Source organism: Cnephaeus nilssonii, assembly GCF_951640355.1.
Source record: "Cnephaeus nilssonii genome assembly, chromosome: 4".
Classification (NCBI taxonomy): Eukaryota; Metazoa; Chordata; class Mammalia; order Chiroptera; family Vespertilionidae; genus Cnephaeus; species Cnephaeus nilssonii.
Window position 1 is genome coordinate 47,467,152 of NC_137075.1, and position 23,082 is coordinate 47,490,233.

General features: G+C 45.3%; 1 protein-coding gene across 1 annotated transcript in view; it reads left to right on the plus strand.

Moving 5' to 3' along the window:
* The first annotated feature begins 1,616 nt into the window (after nucleotides 1-1,616).
* SORD (sorbitol dehydrogenase) overlaps nucleotides 1,617-23,082 on the plus strand; it is a 35,920-nt gene continuing 14,454 nt past the window's right edge. Inside the window, exons 1-4 of the mRNA XM_079769748.1 lie at nucleotides 1,617-1,793; nucleotides 11,194-11,227; nucleotides 14,533-14,697; nucleotides 18,770-18,929. Coding sequence (XP_079625874.1) covers nucleotides 1,731-1,793; nucleotides 11,194-11,227; nucleotides 14,533-14,697; nucleotides 18,770-18,929 — 422 coding nt within the window. The 5' untranslated portion in view covers nucleotides 1,617-1,730. The remainder of the gene's footprint in view (nucleotides 1,794-11,193; nucleotides 11,228-14,532; nucleotides 14,698-18,769; nucleotides 18,930-23,082) is intronic.

Sequence of the window (23,082 nt, forward strand, 5' to 3'; positions counted from 1 at the left end):
GATTAAGGAGATGGGATAAAGCAAAGCAGGCCGGGGCAGGGGGGAACCCCTGGGATTGGATAAAAAGTAAAATGATGGACACATACTTAGGTGGGTGCAGGAACAATTAACATGATAATGAAGGAATATGTGGTATCTGTCCTGGCACCCAGCACAGTAGGTTGTGCCCCAGGGGCTACAGAAAAAGGGAAGTTACAAGTTACCCAGACATTTCAAGGGTATGTTATCATAGATGCAAAAAGACAGATAGGCTCAGTTCAGGTAAAGGTTGACCTTGTCAGTGAAGATACCGACCTAGGACATGTAACTGCCCACCATCACTGCTTTTATTTTTATTTTTATTTTAAAAAAATGTATTTTATTGATTTTTTTACAGAGAAGAAGGGAGAGGGATAGAGTGTTGGAAACATTGATCAGCTGCCTCCTGTACACTCCCTACTGGATATGTGCCTGCAACCAAGGTACGTACCCTTGACCGGAATTGAACCTGGGCCCCTTCAGTCCACAGGCCTACGCTCTAGCCACTGAGCAAGACTGGTCAGGGCCACCATCACTGCTTTTAGTTAAAGTTTAATTTCAGACCATCCTTTGTGGTTCCTTTAGGTCTCTGAGTTTGCAAGAGCCATGCAGGCCTCCAGCTGAGCTTGTTAGGTCAGCAAGTGGCCCCTTTCGTCCACAAAAGCACAGGCTGTGTCCCATATGTGGGCATGCAGTAAGTGCCAAACCGAGGCATCTTGAAGGGCTGGAGGAAGGCCTCCGGGAGGAGGAGAGGTAAGAGGAGCTGGTGGAGTGTCTGGAAAAGAGGCTATAGGGAATGAAATCCTGCGCGCTGTTCTGGAAGGAGGGAGGGGCCTTTATGGAGTTAGGCCTGTCCGTGGGGCAGCTCTCTCCGGTTAGAAGAAAACTTCACTGCTTCTCAGAGGAGAGAGGCTTGAAGGAATAATTTAGGCAGAAATCCTGCTTCTGTCATAAGAAGCAGAGCCAGTGAGGAGAAAGAGGCTCACAGATTCCATTTCACAGCTGTTTCTTCTTTTTGAGAATTTTTATGAGATTGAGTCAAAACAGAGGACATACGCCAGGGAGCAGGATCTCACATGCTCTCCATTTCACAGCTTCTCTACACTGATGTACCCCGTTCACTCATTCACTCCTTCTTGTGCCAGGGGCTTTGCTGGATGCTGGAGACACCAGGCCAACATCAGTGGGGCTCCTGTTCCTCAGCCTCAGCATTCCCAGCGCTCACAATACAGACCCCACAGGCCTCTCCTCAGACCTAGACTTCGGCTATCAGCGTCTCAGTGCTGACCCGGAGAACCTGCCTCACATGGCGCATCCCCGTTCTTCTGCAACTGACGTTGGAGAACACTGTCTGGTGGCTGTTGCCTGTGCCAGCTGCTCTCAAGGCAGCAGTGTCTGATTGGATGTGAGGCTGACAGGTGTGCAGCACATGGAGGCTGCGGACCTGCTTGCTGTCCCAGAGACCTCATCCGTCCTTAGGGGCTCTAGCAAGGGGGAAGCGGGCGAGGGAGGGGGGGGGGGGGCTGGCCCCGCCCACTAGCCCCGCCCAGGCTGTCAGGGACGAGGAAGCCCCGCCCCCCGCCGGGCTCGCGCCGCCTCGCCCGAGTCCAAGCCCGGCCTCCAGCCTCCTACCCCCGACCCTCGGCCGGGCAGCCGCCAGAACCTCCGAGCGCCCTGCGGACTGCAGCTTCCACCCCGGAGGGAAGAGCGCCATGGCGGCGGCCAAGTCCGAGAACCTGTCTCTGGTGGTCCACGGACCCGGGGACCTGCGCCTGGTAAGGCGGGAAGGGGAGTGGGGAGCCGAGCCCGACCCTGCCCTCTGGCCTTGGTTGGAGCCCAGAGGGGCCAGCTCGCCAATTCTTGCGCGGCCGGGCCCTGCTCCTCACGGGTCCCGGCCGCTCAGATCCTGGTTCGTTACCATGTTGGGGGGAGGGGGAGGTAGGCGGTTGACATGTGATGCGAAGAGCCGGGTTGGTGTCGCGCGCCTCCCGGAACCGAGCCCAAGGCCGGCACGTGGCTGGAGCCCGGGAAGGTTGCGGGATGACCGCTGGGACACCTCTGTCATCGCACTTTTCGGAAGAGATGCCAGGGAGGCTGCCTGACTTAGCGCGTGCCCTACATTTCTCTGGGCAGAAAGGGGGGCCAGAGGGACATGTAAAAGCTGTAGGACTCTTATTTAATCCCTCTTGCTTGGAGCTGATCAAGCGTCCTTGGCAGGATTATTATGATCAGGAGAGCGCCCAGCTCTTAACTAGGTACTCAGCTCCTTCCTGCTTTCCTCCCAGCACAGCCTGCATCCCCGGGACTCCTGGTGTTCCCTGTGCCTCTGCCAGACTCCTGGGTCTTGAAAGTCTCTGTCTATAAAGCTCCTTTCTTCCTTACTTCCCGTAGTCCACATCTGGTTCATTTTCCAGCCTTTTCCCTTTCGGACCCTGCTCCCTGTACCTTTAAAAGCGTTATGTACTAGTATATTTCTCCTCCACCCAGACCCTGCCTCTGCTCCCTGGCTCCTGAGGCCAAAGTTTAGGAGTTTAGGGAGCTGCAAAGTCAGCTTTGGGAGCGTGCCAGGGCTCCCTGGACAAAGTCCATGTCAGATGGGCTTAGGATGGCAGTGGGTAAGTGGGACGGGTGCCAGCCATCTCTTTCGCTCCCTAACACGTCCTTCCCCCTCAAAGAGAACATGCATCGCCAAGATCGGGATTGGAGAGACCCAGCAGGTTACTCAGCTGGGTGCCCAGAGAGGAGGACACTGCCCCTAACCATCTGTCTGCTCTAGGGAGATAGACAGACGCAGTAACAATACAACAGTGTGAGTTTTTGATGGCAGTCAGAGAGAGTAAAGGCCTCGCAGGGAAGGGCCCTTGGCCCAGGAAGGAGGTCCCAGAGATGGATGCTGCTTGAACTGATTGTTGAAGGTGTTGATGTAAGAAACATCCAAAAAAAAACATATGCCAGGAAACAAGAAATGAGATTTTGTGCTCTCTTGAGGTTGGTCTGCTTGAGGAGAGGTCTGAAAGGGGTGGTTATATATTAGAAGAAGGGGTCTGAAAGAGTGTTTTTCAAAGGTGTGTTAACCTAGATGCATAGAAAGAATGGCCAGGGCTTACTTACTTAAGGCAAAGATAAGCCTTTTACTAAAGAAGTTATAGCCCTGGCTGGTGTGGCTCAGTTGGTTGAGTGTAGTCCCATGCACCAAAGGGCCCCGGTTCGATTTGGGGCACATGCCCAGGTTGTGGGCTCCATCCCTGGTGGGGGTGTGCAAGAGGCAGCCTGATGTTTCTTACATCAATGTTTCTCTCTCCTTCTCTCACTAAAATCAACAAAAACATATTTAAAAAATAAGTTATATACCTGCGGTGTGATTATTCACCATGACTTTCCCAGTTAGGAATTTAAGATCACATCACCCTGTGAGGTTACTTCCCATAGAAGTCCTTTTTCATTTACAATTTCCCCTTCTGGTCATTTATCAATGACCAAACTTTTGTTCTGATAGTGTGGTCAGTCTCCCAGAGCTAGGAAGACTTGTTCCTAGGAAGTCTCAGTATCTACATTATCTTGACCATTGGGGATGGGGCAATACCATAACCATGGGATACGAGTTGGAGTGGAATTTTCCCAAAAAGGGAAAGCAGTCAGGTCTTATGGCCTTCATTGTGAAAAAAAAAAAGCACTCTAGATTATTGCTCTGAACCATTATGACCCAAGGTTTGCCTTCTGCCTCATTTTTCCGTATTTGGCATCTAGTATCACATTTACATATGCCATGAAAAGAGTATTAACAGTTATTTTACACATGTTCAGTAATCATAAGCAGTGGGACTATATAGAAAAATCCAAAGAACAAGTATAGGTATTTGTATGAATAACATCATTAGCAAACAGGTAAAGACAATCAAGTAATTCAGAGTTCAATGCCAATCCATAGTTATACAGGCTTAGTCGATGTCTTGGGACAGCTGCCTACCTCTGATGTCAGCAGCTCCTCATTCTGGAGGAGTCTTTGTTGTTTTTTTGTTTTTTAAAAAAATATATTTTATTTTACAGAGAGGAAGGGAGAGGGATAGAGAGTTAGAAACACCGATGAGAGAGAAACATCGATCAGCTGCCTCCTGCACACCTCTCACTGGGGATGTGCCCGCAACCAAGGTACATGCCCCTGACCGGAATCGAACCTGGGACCTTTTAGTCCGCAGGCTGACCCTCTATCCACTGAGCCAAACCGGTCAGGGCTGGAGGAGTCTTTGATGTCCCCCTATTAATGCCGGTGTGTGTTTCTCGGCATCTAGAAGGGGTTCAGGAATCTGGAGAAGGCGCTGTGTGTAAATTAATCAAGAGTCCAGAGACGAAACATAATTTTGCAAGGCATTTGGGGGGCCAGAGGAGCTTGGCTAAAGAAACCAAGTTCTCCCTTGTCTCAGGACCCCTTGCTTTCTATTAACACAAATTGTCCTAAGGCAAGGTAGATATACACATCAAAGGCCAGGGTTTTAGTATACAGAACCCATTGTCAGATTGGAGGAACTACCTCTGGCTGTTCAGGTGTTTGGCCAGGAAGAGGCAATAACATGTAGATTGAAATGCCTTCAGCTGTCTGGCAGCAAGCAATCATTTATGCATCCTTTATTATTTTTTAAAAAATCACTTAACCTCTAGAAATATTTCATAGACATCAAAGTCAGTTATTAACATGAACTTATTTTTGTAAAACCCAAATAAAATAAAGACATGTCTGTTTTACTTAAATCAAGTAAGTTAAGCTGACTTTTATTTGCTAAGGATTAATCTCAGATCACGTGAACTTCAAAACATGAATTAGTTTCTATATTTATGAGAATTTTAGAATACTCAATCCTCACATGCTTCACAAACTTTTTATTTTTCCCCAATATGTTTTTTTTTAAATTGTGGATGAAGCATTTATTTATTTGTTTAAATATGCCTCAGGCATGAAACAGCTCTGGCCACCAACACAGGTATCAAGCTAGGATGAACTAAGGACTATACATCTGTTTTGCCCCTGATTGACATAAGAGCAACACCACCAGTCAGTCAGGTGTCTCCTTGCCCATTGCCAAGGGGTCCTAATATGATTTTATTGATTTCAGAGAGAGCTAGAGGGAGAGAGATAGAAACATCAATGATGTGAGAGAATCATTGATTGGATGCCTCCCAAATGCCCCCCACTGGGGATCAGGCCAGAAACCTAGGCATGTTCCCTGACCAGGAATCAAACCATGACCTGGTTCATGGGTCGATGCTCAACCACTGAGCCATACTGGCCGGGTACTTTACAAACTTTCTGAGATGGACCAATTTAATGTCAAAATGCTGTAAACATTTCTAAAGCTCCTCTTAGTTTATGTGTCCATATTGCATCACATATCAGTAAAAGTTCATAGACCATACTGATTACACTTTATCTCCCTTATTCCTGATAGCCAGCTCTACCATATTTTAGGCACAAGCATCTGGATAGGGAGAACAGGAACAACACAATCTTCATGTCCAGGGAGCTGAATACCATGGAGAGTTATCTATAGAATTTACATATATCTCTCCAGGCATTGATGCACGCCTGAATGTTTTATAATTAGCTGTATGTGAAGAGAACAAGTTAAAGGGAAAATAATTTGAGGATTATAGGTTGATCTTAATTATAAAGAGCAAGAGACAGTTATGTGTCAGGATCAAGTTTAAACATTAGTGAGTTCCATGAAGATTTGAGTTGTTATTTCTGTCTTTTGAATTTTGTCATACTATCAGCTTTCTTAACATCTGTGATTCACTGTGGTTTTATTTCTCATTCTAAATAAATAATCATTTTTGTACCTAAAAGAAAAAATAATTGTCTAGTAAGTTCATGTATGGTTATGTTCACACGTTTTGAATTAGGAGGAAATTATTTTTCAAGCTTATTTATTTATCATAGCTGAGAATTAAGTAATCCTTTACCCATCCTGCATGGATTCAGTTCTAGGTGCTGGGGAAGCTCAGAGAGGAAGGGGCCACCTTCCCAGCTAGTGAGGATAGAGAAGCCTTCTTGCAGGTTTTTGTTTCATTCTGAGTTCATGGTTCATGCCTATTGGAAGCCCACCTGGATGTCCCCAAACACCACAATCCCAACACATCCAAACCTAAATCTCCCCCAATTCCCACAGGAATTAGGAAGTCATCCCAAATGCCTCTTTCCCCTCACTTCCCACCTCATGTGGGATCTTGAAGAAGGAGAGGGATCAACCAGTGGTGAAATGGTTCCTGGGAGGTAAGCAGATGAGCACAGAGTGAGTTTGAGAATTCAGGAGGCTTGGAGCACTCACTGACAGCCTGGGCTGGAGACTGGCTGAGTGGACTTTGGGAGAGTGTCTGACCCTTCTACTTTGATCCCATTTGCCAGGACCAGTGCCGAGAACAAAGCCTCTTTGCCAACTGGAAACCTTTGGATTTTCCTCCCACTCTCAAAACACCCGTTAGGCATTCTAAGGGAGGGAAATTGATGGGGCAGGAGAGCAAAAATAAGGCCTCCTGCTCTGCTTTCCCTAAGTGTGCAGGACAGCCAGCCAACTGGTTGACAGGAGACCTGGCAGGCGGGAGAAGGTGGGCTTGGAGGACCTGGGGCATGAACGACCACCTTCTTCGAGACGTGCCTGCTGTCCCTCACTCTGAGGCAGAGGGTGTGGCTTTACATCTTATTTACAATTGATAGAATGAGGCCTAAAACATTGCTGGCATCTTACCTCATATTCTTCCATATCCCAGCCTTTAAAGGAGCAGTCAAGTTCTCTAGTAGTGACATGGAAACAAGGGAAATACAGTCCAACTAGGCGTGGCTCAGTGTGCGTAGACCTATGATCCAGGACAGTGGTCGGCAAACTGCGGCTCACGAGCCACGTGCGGCTCTTTGGCCCCTTGAGTTTTTAGCAAAGGCCAGCTTAGGAGTACCCTAATTAATAACAATGTACCTACCTATATAGTTTAAGTTTAAAAAATTTGGCTCTCAAAAGAAATTTCAATCGTTGTACTGTTGATATTTGGCTCTGTTGACTAATGAGTTTGCCGACCACTGATCCAGGAGATCGTGGTTCAATTTCTGGTCAAGGCACATCCCCTGGTTGTGGGCTCAATCCCCAGTGGGGGCCATCTCTGATCAATGATTCTTTCTCATCACTGATGTTTCTATCTCTCTTTCCCTCTCCCTCTCTGAAATCAATAAAAATATATTTTTTTAAAGAAAGAAAACAAGGGAAATACAACTTTCCTCCAAAACAATAAAATCTTTACCCTTTCAAAAGGAAAGGGACAAGGTTGTCCAGAGCTGGTTCAACCATACTGGGAGCTAATTATAGAAAAAGAACTTTGGTTTTCTTTCTTTTGTAATAAGCTATCTTATTTACTCTGAGTTGGGAACTCTCTTTTATGATTATCTTCATTAAACAGAGGATGAAATTGAGGGCACAAAGAGGTTATGTAATTACCCCGAGGTCACAGAGCTGGTGGCAGGGAGCCTGGGTTTGTACATGGACAGGCGATTCGAGGGTCTTCACTGCACCAGTCAGGTTGGCTGGAGGAGGGAAAAGGCATCTTCCTCTGATTTCTTCTCATGTTGAGGCCAGTGCTACAGCCCATGCAAAATACTATACTGAGGGTGTGAGCTCAGATGTGCAGGTGGAAGTAGAGGAAAGGGGACCATTAAGATATATTTAGAAACTTATTTAGGCTAATTTGAGAAAATATATTTAGGAAAGGCAAGATAACATTTAGGATGCTAGAGGCACCTGAGATGATTCCATGTTCCCACAGTATTTCCATGATTTATTCAGGTGGCAGTGGTGGTGGTGGTGGTGGTGGTGGTGGTGGTGGTGGTGGTGGTGGTGGGTGGGTGGGTGGGTGGGGGTAGGGGTGGGGTAAATGGGAAAACCTCAAGGGGATAGAAGGGAGAATATGTATGTGAACTATTTATGACTGAAAGTGAAAAAATGCTGGAAAACTGACATAACTACAATAAAGAACAGTTAGTTACTCAGCTCATCTTGTTACTATCACTCACAGATAAGAAATTGGTTTAGGAAACCTTGACTGTGCCTGATTAGGCCGTGGGAATAAGAGTGAAAGTTCCAGATATTCGAGGAGCTAAGGAACTTTGATAAATGAGAATCAGGATAAATGAAAGAATATCACCATCAAATCCTGAGAACGAAAAGGAGATTGAGTAAACAGGATTGTAGTCAACATCACCAACAAAAAGCAAGGAACCATGAACAAAAAGCAAGGTTTTGTTAGTAACCATGCTGTGATAACTTTCCAATACACTGTGAGCTCCACAGCTGGGCTTGGGCTGATACTTACAAACTTAAGGGCTGATCTTTAGCATGGTCTTGTGCTCAGGTGGCATGTCTCCTGCTGAGAGGCGAGTCAGGAGCCAAGCTGAGTTGTAAGGGTGATGAGAGTCAGCAAGAAAAAGGGCATAAAAGGAAAGTTGGTTTATGGGGGAAGGTATTTAAGTTCTCCATAAAGCCCAACCGACGTGGCTCAGTGGTTGAGCATCAACCTATGAACCAGGAGGTCATGGTTTGATTCCCAGTCAGGGCACATGCCAGAGTTGCGGGCTCAATCCCCAGTGTGGGACGTGCAGGAGGCAGCCAATCAATGATTCTTTCTCATCATTGATGTTTGTATCTCCCTTCATTTCTGAAATCAAGAAAAAATATATTTAAAAAATAATAATCTCCTCATCTCCATAAAGTGTGTTCTGCTGCTAAGGAAAAACCAGGCTATTGGCACAGCGCCCCCTAGTGTCTGGGAAGGTCACTGCAGCCTTGCTCCTGTGGGAAGGTCAAAGCTAGTCTATAGTAGTAAATATTTACAGTAGTAATGTCTAGTGACACCCAGGGCCTGCTTGGTGTGCCCAACAGTTGCTGTGAGCTGGAATCTTACCACCCCCCTCCAAACTCTCAAATGGGTGTTCAGGTCTAGCCTGGCTGGAGGCAAGCTACGAAGAGTATGCTGAGGAATTTTCTCTGTGCCTGAGAAGTTGCCTACTAGTGCCTTTAGGGGGCAGAATGGGGTGCATTTCCATGTTTGAAATAAAGGCCTGTTTTAGAAACAACTATACAGCAGTCCCTGATGTATAATGTCAGGTGTGGGACCAGCAACTTCTTTGAAAAAGATTTTGGTGATCTCTATTCTGAGTTGCCCATTTCTAAATGGATTCTCTACCCCCTTCTCTCCCTTCCTCCCTCACATCTGTCTTCCTTCCTTGCAGATGTAGCCAGTTTAAATTATTAAGAGATGAAAAACTGCCTTGAGCCCCTCTGCCCACATCAGGCTGCTTTGGATGCAGCTCCACCATTTACTACCTTAGCGTTCCCATGGGCAGTTTGCTAAATCTCACCCTTCTCAGTCTCATCATATGGAAAATGAGATAATAAAAGAAGGTACCACATAGACTGTTGTGAAGATTAAACGAGGTGATGCATGTACAGCATTTAGCACAGAACCTGATACAAAGCAGTTGGTCAGCATTAGCATGATCACTTCTGGCTTGGTTTCACTGGAGGCAAGGAGTTCAAATTAGCATTGAGCTACTTCAACAGAAAGGGCTGGTAATCTGAGATGAGTGAGAACCTCGGACCTTCCATGGAAACACTGTTACGGAGAAGAGATATTTACCCAGTATAAGAAACCAGGTTTGGGGCAGAACACTACCTTGTTCTGAAGAGATTGAAGGCATGGTCTTTGGCATTAAGGTTATTATCTTGTTAGCTAAATAGCCCCATGTTGTGTATTGCTACCTATAAAGGCATCTTGGGGAAGCTTTCAGCAGGCAAGCTTTGAGTAGTGTCCCTCCCAGAGTGCTCTGTGTGTGGCCCAGCCCCGATCTCATCACCCAATAGATGGCTCCTTGCATCACCACCCCTGAAGGAGAAAAGGCATATTTCACCTTGGGGGTGCAGTGGGATGCATTGAAGCAGGCTTGGGAATCAGACACACCTGGGGTTAGCCCTGATCTATCCACTCCCGGCACTATGATTTTGACCAAGTTATTGAACTTCCCAGCCTCAGGTTTCTCATCTGAAAATTATGGGCTTTGGTGAGGACCATGTGCCATGATGTGTGTAAAGCCCAGAACACTGTCTGGCACATAGTAGGTGCTGTGAACATTTCATATCCCTTCTTCCTTTTTTAGGCTGCATTCAAAGAATCCTATATAATAAAGAGCTGATATACTAACTACACGGATGGCAGAACAACCTTCCGGAACGACCAGTGGGTGGGGGGCGGGGCCTCGGAAGCCTACCCTTGCACGAATTTCATGTATTGGGCCTCCAGTTAATAAAATAACCACTTGGATTTGCCCACGCGCTGTCCTTCCTCATCACCAGGAATTTCCTAGCCAGTTGACATTGAGGGAAAATAATAATAATAATGATAGCTGTATCCTAGCTGGGCAGCTCAGTGGGTTGGAGCATCGTCCCCATATGCCAAGTGTGTGGATTTGATCTCCAGTCAGGGCACATACAAGGATCAACCAATAAATGCATAAATAAATGGGACAACAAATCAATTTTTCTCTTTTTCCCTTCCTTTCTCTAAAATAAATAAATAATAGCTGTGAACACTGAAATCATCAGATTGCTTTTTGAATCTGTGGACAGGTCCCATGTATTCCCCGAGGACCTCTAAAACTCCACATGGGGTGTTTTGAAAGAGAGGGCCAAGTGCTGGTCTGTGCCCCGGTGTACAGGGAAAAGAGCAGCGGCACACCTCTTCAGCCCTTGGAGCTGCTCTCATGGAGCTGCTAGAAACGCCCTCAAACTTGCCCTGCCCAAGTTAGCCAGACCAAACAAATCTGGATCTAACTGTGTTTTCAGGAGAGAAGGATGTGATAAGGAATGCAAATCTAGGTGGCAGCCCAAACATCCTTTCACCTGGGGACGCACACAGCACGCTTTTCTTTGAGTCCTAGGCAAAGTGCATCGTTGAGTGATGCGAGTGCAGCGCTATTCAGTGTAGCCCCTCTGGCAGCCACCCGGCAACAGTATGTCCTGAGCCTGCGTTAACTCTAAAAAGAAACATTTGAATGAAACTCCACTTTAATTTTTTTTTTAAATGAAAAGGTTCATAAGGTAAATTTATTATGCATGCTAAATGATTTTTCTGTTTTATTTTCTTTAGGAGAACTATCCTATTCCTGAACCAGGCCCAAATGGTAGGTCCTTGGGATATTCAACATATTTTCTTATTTCCCCTGGGGAGACACATGGGCATTGCTCCCTCACCCTCTTCTGCTACGATTTATACTTTTGCCTCTATTTAAAGCTATGCTTCTGTTAGGCTCCACCTCCTCCACTGACCACAGCATGACTGGATACACTCCACTTGGCTGATGCAATAAAACAGACAGTGGTAGAATGAGAAGAGTTACCATATCAGACTACTGACTTGTCCCAAAGAGTTTTGGGTGTAAAACCTTATGGACCAAAAGCAGAATTGTTCTTTTGACTTTGGGATACTCTTACCTACTATAAGCCACTATTTGGGCGGCTGAATCCAAATTTTGAAAAGGAGTGAGACTGAAGAACTTAATGTTTTGGTCAGAAAAGGGAGTATCCTGCCAGGAAGACCAGGACCTGTCCAGTGGGGGATGGGAGGGGCTGCATGGAACCCTGCCCCACTGCCCTAATCATCCAGGTGCCAAAAGTGGGTGTGCACACTGAGGCAGGGTTCCACCACCTTCGTTCCACTCTATCTAGCCTCTCGCTGTGCAAGCCTGTGGCTGAGATGACACATGTTTCCTGGGAGGTGTCTACCTGGGCAAGTCATGCCACCCTATTGACTAAGGTAGATCCCTGCTGACAGTTTTCCAATCCCTCCCATCCCTGGAGTTTCCACTTCGTGACCTGCCAGTAAGGCTGAGAGCAAGGCGCAGGGTGTCTACAGATAGCTTATCTCACATCCAGCCGGTCGGGTCCCCTTTCTGTCCTTGATGAGTTCGGATATGCTGCCCCACCTTACCCCACAACTGTAGCTTCTGGGTGAACATCAGATTGAAGGAAGCTTTCCTGGAGTTCCTCGAGCTTTGCTACGCAAACATCAGTTGGATTATTGGTTTACAGACAAGAGCTGTTACTATCAGTATTTAGCAAGTAATGTATATTTAGGACTTATGTGTTTTCACCAAGATATCACTGTTAGAGAAGTGAACGAGACAACTCACTGTGTCCTGAAAAGTTGGTGTTGATTCTAGAGGTGGCCAAACAAGGGCTGCCTTTGACTCAAAGGATCCAGGGAATGCTTTTTTCCTGGAGGCAGCATTCTGCTCTCACTTTCTTGCCTCTTGCTATTCCTGAATTGGAAGGGGAAACAATGGTACATTTCAGCTAGAGTTCTAGCAAATCAGTTTTTTTAAAAAAATGTTTTTATTGGTTTGAGAGAGAGAGGAAGGGAGAGGGAGAGAGAGATAGAAACATTCATGATGAGAATCATTGATTGGCTGCCTCCTGCACACCCTCTACTGTGGATTGAGCCCACAATCTAGGCATGTGCCCTGATTGGGAATCAAACCGTGACCTCCTGGTTCATGGATTGATGCTCAACCACCAGCCACACCCGCCGGGCTAGCAAGTCCAATTTAACCTCTCATTACAAATTGGTAACTTAAAGAGAGGAAATTCTGAGGTAATTTTCCTAACTCAAATGACGTTTCCCTTCCTTAGATTTCAGAATTCACCCTGCCACTTCTTACTATGTTCACCCAAACTATAAGTGGCGAAAGTTCTACAGAGCCACACCTGGTGGGTCACCTTAGGTGGGTGGCAAGGACAGTGTAAGACACCTGGGTGCACAGCACAGCTTTGGGTCTCTTTGTTTTTCTCAGGGAGATACTTGTAACATGGTCATCTCAGTCAGACTAGGCCAGTAATCCTTTAGGGCTTATTTTAGCAAAGGGGCGCAGTAGCATTATTATTTTAAACTTGGAAAACGGACAACAACAATACCACCAAATCTCACTATAGTCAAACCTGTGAAGGCTGAAATGCCAGTTGAAATATCTGAGTGGCTTAAATGAACACTGCCGCTGTTAACAAAACAACGGGCGTGAAAACATAGCGTGACCGTTCCTGAAGTGTTGCCAAGCCTACGTTCTGCCAGCCTCCCTTTTGTGAGAGGCCCAGTCTATTAATTGTCTAGTAACAGTTATCTCCTAGAAAACAGTTTTTTCTCTTATATGATTAATGAATGTCTTCCTCCTAATAATATCTTATTTATGCAGTGTATTGGCGTTCTCCAGAGAAACTGAACTGAGAGAGATTTGTTATATAGATTTATTATACATGTATACAGAGGGCAGGGGGAAGATCTATTTTAAAGAATTGGCTCACATGATTCTTGGGGCTGGCAAATCTGAAGTTTGTAGGGCTGACCAGCAATCTGGAAATTCAGGTAACATGTCACAGTCTTGAGCTTCAGAAAACCTCAATCTTGTCTTTTAAGGACTTCAACTGATTGAACGAGGCATATCCACATTATGAAGAGTAGTCTGCTTTATGCAAAGTAATGATTTGAGTATTTGTTTTTTAAAGTTGAGGTCTAATTGATATACAACATTATGTTAGTTTTGGATGTTCAACATAATGATTCAGTATTTGTATCTATTGTGAAGTGATCACCACAATGTCTAGTTAACATTCATCACCTCATGTAGTTGCAGTTTTTTCTTGTGATGAAAACTTTTACGATTTACTCTCTTGGCATCTTTCAGATAACACTAGATTATTAATTATAGTTACTATGCTGTACATTAGATCCTCATGACTTACTTCACAACTGAAAGTTTGTGCCTTTTGACTTTCTTCACCCATTTCATCTATCCCCACCCCCGGCCTTTGGCAACCACCAATCTGTTCTGTGTATCTCTGAGCTTGTTTTCTTTCTTTCTTTTTTTAATTTTATTTTCTTTTTTTTGTTTTGTTTCTGTTTTTTAATTCTACAATATCATATTAGTGAGATCATTTGGTATTTGCCTTTTTCTGTCTGACTTACTTCACTTAGCATGATGCCCTGAAGGTTCATCCATGTTGTTGCAAATGGCAACATGTCCTTCTTTATGGTTGAATAATATTCTGTTATGTATATGTACTACATTTTCTTTATTCCATTTACTCACTGATGGACACTTAGGTTGTTTCCATATCTTAAATATTAATCACGTCTGAAAAATACCTTTACAGCAACATCTAGCGATTGGCCAAACAACTGGGCGCCATAGCCTAGCCAACTTGACACGTAGAATTAACCCTCATATGCAGTTATTTTACTCTGTGGAAGCTTTCTTGTCTTGCAAGACTCAATCTGGGTTGCTGTTAAGCCTGCCTTCCTTTGTGGCCTAAATTTTGTACCTGGCCTTTGAAGCCAAGCCCTCTCCTTCATCTAGAGAATCGCCAGGGTGCCTCGGGGTGATAGAAGGGTTGTTCCCTCCCTCACTTGTTTTCTCTTTATCCTTTTTCTTATCAGAGGTGCTGCTGAAGATGCATTCTGTTGGAATCTGCGGCTCAGATGTCCACTACTGGCAGCATGGTCGAATTGGGGATTTTATTGTGAAAAAGCCAATGGTTCTGGGTCATGAAGCCTCAGGAACAGTCGTAAAAGTGGGGTCATTGGTAAAGCACCTACAACCAGGTGAGCAAAGCCCTTCAGCTAATGGATCAATTTATTCATTCAACATCAATGTCTGTGCATGCTCTCTCAGGGCCAGGCTCTCTGTTAAACACCGGGATGCAACAGTCAATAAGACAGCCTTGGTCCCGAAACACATGTTCCTTAACCTTCCACAGTGGGAGACAGCTGGGACACACAGATAGTTACTTAATTACAATCGTGTTGAGGACAGCAGAGAAGAATACAGGGTGCAATTGGTGTATTTTACTCAGACCCCTGGCTTGTCTGAGGAAGGGACAATTAAGCCAAGCAGGCAAGTAAGAAATAAGCCAGGTACCAGGGTGGGGAAAGCGTTCCAGGCCCAGGAACCACAATATGCCTCCACATGCTAAGAACCAGGGCCTGCAAAGCAATCTTTGATTTTATTGGATGGCTAGGAAACCACCAGTGTGTTTCTAGATTTGCTTAATTCATGTTCTCAGAGGGAGGAATTCTCGGCTGTGGCAGACTATGATATGTTCCCCAACACAGTGAGATAAATCCAAGCTGTCTTGGCATAGCGAGCTATTGGCTTTAATCTTCCTTTTCTGAAGAGGCCACTATATAGTCTGGAGATAATGTCAGATTATTTGGAGGAAGGAGGAGGTTGGTAGGAGGTGCCGTCCTATGTTAGTTAGAAAGCTCCCTGAGCCCAGTTACATGGGGAGAGATAGACCAGCTCTGAAGAAGTCAGACGTGTGTCTCATATAGGAAAGTTAAGTCAGGCCCTCCATCATCGGTGAAGTTGAGAAACCCCCTGAATTTTTTCAGGGTTCTTCCAATGTGGAAGGTTCATAGCTTCTAACAGTCACTGATTGGTTCTTACCTGTGAGACGAGGTCTCTAAATATATGTCATAACAAGAATTGTGTGTGTGGGGGGAGGGGAGGTTGTCTCTAAATTTAAGTTATGTCAGGTGCTTAGTCAGTGTCGACAATAGCTCCAGCAGTACCAGGTGCTTTGAGGACTATAGAAAAAGGAGAAGATAAGATCCTTGGATGCTTTGATCTACTTGGGGAGACCAGACATCAGGATATATATACACCAACAATTAGAGAACAAGACCATAGGGTGAAGTGGTGAGGTCAGTAAAGAAAGGGCTCTAGAAGTTCAAAGAAAGGGCATTTGTCATGGACACAGGTGTGTCAAGAAGGTTCATGGAGGAGATAGGTCTTTCTTTGAGCTAGACATTTAACAACAATATTATGAGCCCTAGCCGGTTTGGCTCAGTGGATAGAACATCGGCCTGCAGACCAAAGGGTCCCAGGTTTGATTCCTGTCAAGGGCACGTACCTTGGTTGCAGGTTCCTCTCCGACCCGGGCCCTGTTTGGGGCGGGTGCAGGAGGCAACCAACTGATGTGTTTGTCTCTATCTTTCCCTCTCTCTTCCACTCTCTTTAAAAATCAATGGGAACATATCCTTGGGTGAGGATTAACAAAAACAAAAACAAAAACAAACAAAAAACACACCACAATAATAATTATGAGAAGAAGACAGATAACATTTATTGATTTAATATTATTATTCTCCATGTTAAATAATTACCTATAAAATTACTTACTTTGTTCTTGAAACAACTCTACAAGATAGGCATTATTTTCCTCATTAACAGATGAAGAAAGTGAAGTGTGGTGATTGCCTAGGGTCATAAAGTAGTTAGTCTTAGAGCTAGGATGCCTGCCTTGGTCTTTCTGACTCTAGAAAAAGTGTGCAGAGTCACTGGGCTGCCCAGCATGTGGAGACTTGAGCAAGGTTTTGTATTTGAATTTCTGAAGAGATCAGAAGCTAATATTCCAGTTAAGAGGAACAGCATAATAAAATTACAGAGGCAAGAGTTTTATATCTGTTGTTAATAAACTCTGTGCTTCTCACAGCAAAGGTTCTGTCTTGGACAGTTAGTAGAGATGGTAATTTGCATAATCTGTACAGAAGTCCCTCTTTAAAAAGCACCATACAACTGTGAGTTGTATTATTATTGTTATTATGTAATAATAATTAGAAGACAAAACTGAATAATATAAACTCCACCTAATTATGGAAGATCTTGAATACTAAGTTGAAGAATTCATTGTCAGTGCTAGAAGCATAGTTTGGAGAAAGTTCATTGGGCAGCAGAGAAAGTAGAGGGCATAGAAGGAAGAGACATATAAGTAGATCACATCTTAGTGGTCACAGGGATTTCTGTGGGTACTGTTTTTTAGAATACAAAATTTTTATTTGTTTCATTTGCTAACTTTGACTTAAATATCTAATCAACTAATCTAGAAATAATAAAACCACTCATTGAACAGTTCTTGATATACTTGTTTATAAAATTTAAACATAAATATTAAAGAATCAATAAATCTAAGGCATGGAAGAATTCCTAATTTATATACAATCAGGCCATCTATCTTTTAAAAAAGTATATTATTTTATTGATTTCAGGGAAGGGAAGGAAGAGAGAGAGAGAGTGAGAGAGAGAGATAGAGAAACATCAATGATGAGAGGGAATCATTGATTGGCTGCCTCCTGCATGCCCCCCACTGGGGATCGAGCCCGAAACCCGGGCATGTGCCCTGACTGGGAATTGAACCTCAACCTCCTGGTTCATAGGTCGATGCTCAACCACTGAACCACCCCAGCCTGGCCACCAACACTATTTTAATGAGCACTAACTACATACTTGGTCTCTACACTATTCTATGGGTACTGTTAACACAAAAGATACAAGAAATGGCCTAATGTATCACTGTTTAGTAAAAGGGGCTCTTCTCTGGCTGCTAACAACACATTGTTCAGGCTCAGGAGGGCCCTAATACCACTAGTACACCCCTTTTTGGGGTGGGAGTGGGGATTGACTAGGAAGGAACACAAAGGAATGACATTTCCAAGATGGTGGTGATGTTCTGTATCTTGACAGGGGTTCACATCACACAGGTGAATGCATCTATCAAAATTTAGTGATCCACTTAACATTTGTGCATTTCATCAATATATCAAAGTTTTATCTTAAAAAAGAGCCATAAACAAGTATTGAACTCTGCCTAGTTAATGCTTTGCAGGCTGAAGTATTTAAGGGTGAAGTGTACTAATGTCTGCAACCTATTTTGAAATGCATCAGAAAAGATGGATAGATGGGATGGATGGACGGGTATGTGATAAAGTGAATGTTGCTCAATGTAAATTGAAGAATCTAGGTGGAAGATATGTGGGTGTTCACTGCATGCTTGCGATTTTTCCTAATAAGAGATAAGAGCAATTCTAATGCTTGGTTTCCAAGCCGACTCAGTGAGACATAGAGTGGAAGTACGATAGAGCGGGCGGTTCACAAGCCTGAGTGTCACTCTGCTGTACCCGAGTCGGAGGCCTCTGTGGGTCGTTTGCCTTAATGCTTCTGCTAACCAGGAATCAGTTGGTTCCTAGTTATTGTCTAAACACAACCAGACTGTGGCTTTTGTAAAGGCCTTGCCCCATGTTTTCAAAACAGGTCAAGAGCCGAAACCGGTTTGGCTCAGTGGATAGAGTGTCAGCCTGCGGACTGAAAGGTCCCAGGTTCGAGTCCTGCCAAGGGCATGTACCTTGGTTGCGGGCACATCCCCGGTGGGGGGTGTGCAAGAGGCAGCTGATCGATGTTTCTAGCTCTCTATCCCTCTTCCTTCCTCTCTGTAAAAAATCAATAAAATATATTTAAAAAAAAAAAAAACAGGTCAAGAAAAAAAATGTCTGCAAACTCCACCCACTAGCTACCTCTTTTGCAGCAGTTTGAGACAGGAAGTGGAGCTGGCTTGCCTTCGAGATGGGTCTGTGTTTCCCAAGCTGGGAAGTGGCTGTGGAGCTGGAGGGAAGGTTGGTCTGGTCCATGAGTTAGTAAAAGGGCAAGCCAGTCCCATCTGTGGAGAAGAGGGATGGTCATTCTCTCCCGGAGTGTGTCTGTGCTGGGTCCTGTGTTTCCTTTGGAAGCACTAACGGCCTGGGCTTGCTTAGGACACCCCGGGTATTCATCGCTGGTATCTGCCCATGAGCCTGTGCCCCTTCACAGCACCTCTGTGCCGGCTCCTGTTTTCCCCTCCAGGTGATCGTGTTGCCATCGAGCCTGGCGCTCCCCGAGAAACCGATGAATTCTGCAAGATTGGCCGCTACAACCTGTCACCAACCATCTTCTTCTGTGCCACGCCCCCCGATGATGGGAACCTCTGCCGGTTCTATAAGCACAATGCCAGCTTCTGCTACAAGTTAGTGCCCAGCCCAGCCTTGCCGCCTGGGACCTCTCTCCCTTCATTTGTTTGGTGTTCTTTCTTCCACTTTCCTGTGGTGACTTTGTTCTTTTTAGCTCTTAATTCCAGACATGAGGCATCTCCATGGTGGGCCTGCTCTCCTGGGCGGGTGGAGGGAGGGCAGGCTGACTAGCACTAAGACTGACTCACAGTGCTTAATTTTAGTCTTTCAGTCTAACTTTCCCTCACCCAGAGCAGCAATAGAAAATGGTTGCTAAAGTCACTCACTCCTTTCCAGCCATCCTGGTGAGAACTTGTTGTGGTTCATCTTCCGTTACTGGTTTCCACTGCAGCTGCAGGAGAGAACTTTTAACAGCAGTGGCCTTGTAAGGGGGCTTACTGAGGAGGCCTGGCAAGGAGCCGGCACATGACTTTGGGGCCCTGGATTCACTCCCTCCTAGTGAGTAACTTTGGGGAAATGACTTAACCTTCCTCTGCTTCAGTCTTATTTAATCACCAGATGATTAAATAGGACAATGCACATAAAGTCACAATTATTATTACCATGTGCCTATGTGCTAGTAAGTGCTTTGCATGCCTTATCTTACCTCTACAAGGACAGTGATAAGGTGGCAGCAAATGTTCGGTTTGTTTGTTTATTTATTTTTATTCTTTTTGTTAATCCTCACTCAAGGATATTTTCCCATTGATCTTTTTTTTTAAATTTAATAAATCTTTATTATTCAGATTATTACAATTGTTTCTCCTTTTTCCCCCCCATACCTCCCCTCCACCCGGTTCCCACCCCACCCTCTGCCCTTACCTCCCCCACCCCGCTGTCCTCATCCATAGATGTATGATTTTTGTCCAGTCTCTTCCCATACCCCCCACACAGACACCCCTTTCCCCCTGAGAATTATCAATCCACTCCTATTCTTTGCCCCTGATTCTATTATGTTCATCAGTTTATTCTGTTCCTCAGATTTTTAATTCACTTGACTTTTAGATTCACTTGTTGATAGATACATATTTGTTGTTCATAATTTTTATCTTTACTTTTTTCTTCTTTTTCCTCTTTTTAAAGAATACCTTTCAACATTTCATATAATACTGCTTTGGTGTTGATGAACTCCTTTAGCTTTTTCTTATCTGTGAAGCTCTTTATCTGGCCTTCAATTCTGAATAATAACTTTGCTGGGTAGAGTAATCTTGGTTATAGGTTCTTGCTATTCATCACTTTGAATATTTCTTGCCACTCCCTTCTGGCCTGCATAGTTTCTGTTGAGATGGGTGCTTCCTTGTAGGTAACTAACTGTTTTTCTCTTGCTGCTTTAATATTCTCTTTGTCTTTTGCCCTTGGCATTTTAATTATGATGTGTCTTGGTGTGGTCCTCTTTTGTTTGGGATTCTCTGTGCTTCCTGGACTTGCTGGTCTATTTCTTTCACCAGGTGGGGCAAGTTTTCGGTCATTATTTCTTCAAATAGGTTTTCAGCGTCTTGCTCTCTCTCTTCTTCTGGCACCCCATAATTCTGATGTTGGTACGTTTGAAGTTGTCCCAGAGGGTTCTTACACTATCTTCAACTTTCTGAATTATCTTCTCTTCTTGCTTCTCTGGAGGAGTGTCCTTTGCCTCTTTGTATTCCAAATCTTTGACTTGATTCTTGCGTTCCTCTAGTCTGCTGTTGGGTCTCTATATATTATTTTTTATTTCAGTCAGTGTATGTTTAATTTCTAGTTGGTCCTTTTTCATATCCTCGAGGGTCTCATATTTATCAGCCTTTTCCATGAAATTCTTGAAAAACTTTATAACTGTGGTTTTGAATTCTATGTCCATTCGTTTGTTCTCCATTTCTTTCGTTTGTGATCTGTTTCCTTGTCTCCTCATTTTCGCTGCTTCCCTGAATTGGTAGGGTAGCTTTGTGTACGATGTGTCCTATTGGTTCAACGGGTCAGCCTCCCAGTTACCTGAGGTGGACACTCTTGGTGCACCCCTTTGTGGACTGTGTGTACAGCCTTGTTGTAGTTAAGTCTTGGTTGTTGTTGGTGTCACTGGGAGGAATTGACCTCCAGGCCAATTGGCTGTGAGGACCCCCTGTGTCTATAACAGAAGAATTGCTGTGCTAGAGACACGTTTATGGGGCAGGACTTGTTCCAGTAGGGCTTTGGTGCTCACTGAGTCTGCCTCTTGAATGTGTCCCTTATGAGAGTGGTTGAAATCTGGTGTCGTCTCACACCGACCACTAGATACACTAGTGTCTGGATCTCCAATGGGGTGCAGTTCAGCTACTGTCTGAGGCCACCCAGCAGGAACTACAGCAAGAACTACAGTTTTCTCCTCTTTGCTTGGGCTTTGGCGGTTTTGGAGCAGTCTGACTAGAGCTGCAGTTTATTTGGTTAAGCTTCCACAGAACAGGCCATTTATATGCAAAAGCTGCTGTGTGGAGCCTGGGCGGGTTTGTAGAATGTGTCAGGCGGGGTCTCAGGGCGTCACTAGGCTAGGGCATGGCAAACGGCGATGGCTGCCGTCAGCCGTCTCTGCCTTTCCACCCGCGTTTCCAAGTCCCTGCGTCCCTCACTCCAGCGCAGTAAACAATGAATGCTGGGCGCACCTCTGCAAAAAAGTCACTCTCACTTTCCAACCCGATGGCCGAGAGTCCAGCTTCTCCCCGTAGGTGTCTGGGTCCCCCGCGTGTCCCCAGAAACTGGATTTCAGAGTGATTGGGAGCTTGTCTCCCTTCGGGTTGAAAAAAAGCCACGCACCCAGTCACCCGCCACCAGCCCGATTCGCGTGCCTCCGTACCTCAGCTTTTCAGCGTTTGTGCTCCTTTCTCTTTCCTTCTTAGTTGTAAAACTTCCATTCAGCCAGCTGTCCCGTGGTTCTGGGTGGTAGACGTTTTGTCTTTTAGTTGTAGTTTTGAAATTGTTGTTCAAGGCGGCAGTTTAGTTGTTTACCTTTGCCGCCATCTTGGTTCCTCCTCCCATTGATCTTTTAGAGAGAGTGAAAGAGAGAGGGAAACATCAATGTGAGAGAAACACATCGATTGGTTGCCTCTTGCTCTCGCCCCAACCAGGGCCCCGGGCCAGGGAGGAGCCTGCAACCAAGGAACATGCCCTTGACTGGAATCAAATTTGGGACCCTTCGGTCCATAGGCTGATGCTCTGTCCACTGAGCCAAACCAGCTAGGGCCCAATTGTGCAGTTTATTGCAAGGGTTAGCAGAGGCAGGAGGAGGCTAACAGACTTGGCACAGAGCAGAACCAGGAGTCAAGCTGTGATTCTTGAACTCCCGCCCTGTGCTCACTGCACGACCCCAACATTCAAAATGGTTTTGGGGTGAGAAGTTGTGTCTGGCTGACAGAAGCAGAGTGCTGTACCTCCTACATGGCCCCCAGCCCTTGGAGCTCTGGGGTGCTGATGTGCCGCTTTCCTTCTGATTCCTCCCACCCCAGCCCGGCCCCAGTGGTGGCTCTGTCAGCCAGGATGGGGCTTGTCCGATGGAGGCCTGATGCCAATCACAAGGGCAGTCTGACAGATCTGAGTTTTCAAGTGCCCACTGGAAACCTTGAGAGGGGTCACAGGCTGGAGACCTCATGATGAGTTTAATTAAGTCAACATCCAAACCTGCTCTAGAAGAAAGCAGGTTTTGTGGGCAGAGTCCACCTTTCAGCAAGTGGTTCCAGAACCACCTTTCCTGGGCCCTTTCCAACTCAGGGCGCCAGACAAAGTTTTTGTTGAGCCAGGCAGAAGAACAAAGAGGTAAAGCTCGAAACTAACCACTAATCTCTGCCATTTACCAACAGCATGACCTTGAACAAGTTACTTAAACTTTGTAAACTCAATATCCTTGCCTGTAAAATGGAGACGATAATAGAACCAATCTGATGAAATGCATAGAATTATTGACAGGATTTAATAAGAAAGGCATATCAAGTGCTCAGCATGAGTCCTGGCACAAAGGAGGTGCTCAATAAATGGTGCCATCTTATGTCATAGCCATGGCCTTGAATCCAGGGCTTAGAACAGGGTTAGCCTGGAAAGAGAGCCTGGGGCTGGGGAGGGGGGAGGGGTGCTTTGCAGGGAATGCTGTGGGAGGGCGTTCTGGCTGGCAATGGTGAGGGGAGGAAGGGGAGGGCCTCTAGGGGATATGCAGCCCCTGCCTCTCCTCTCCCC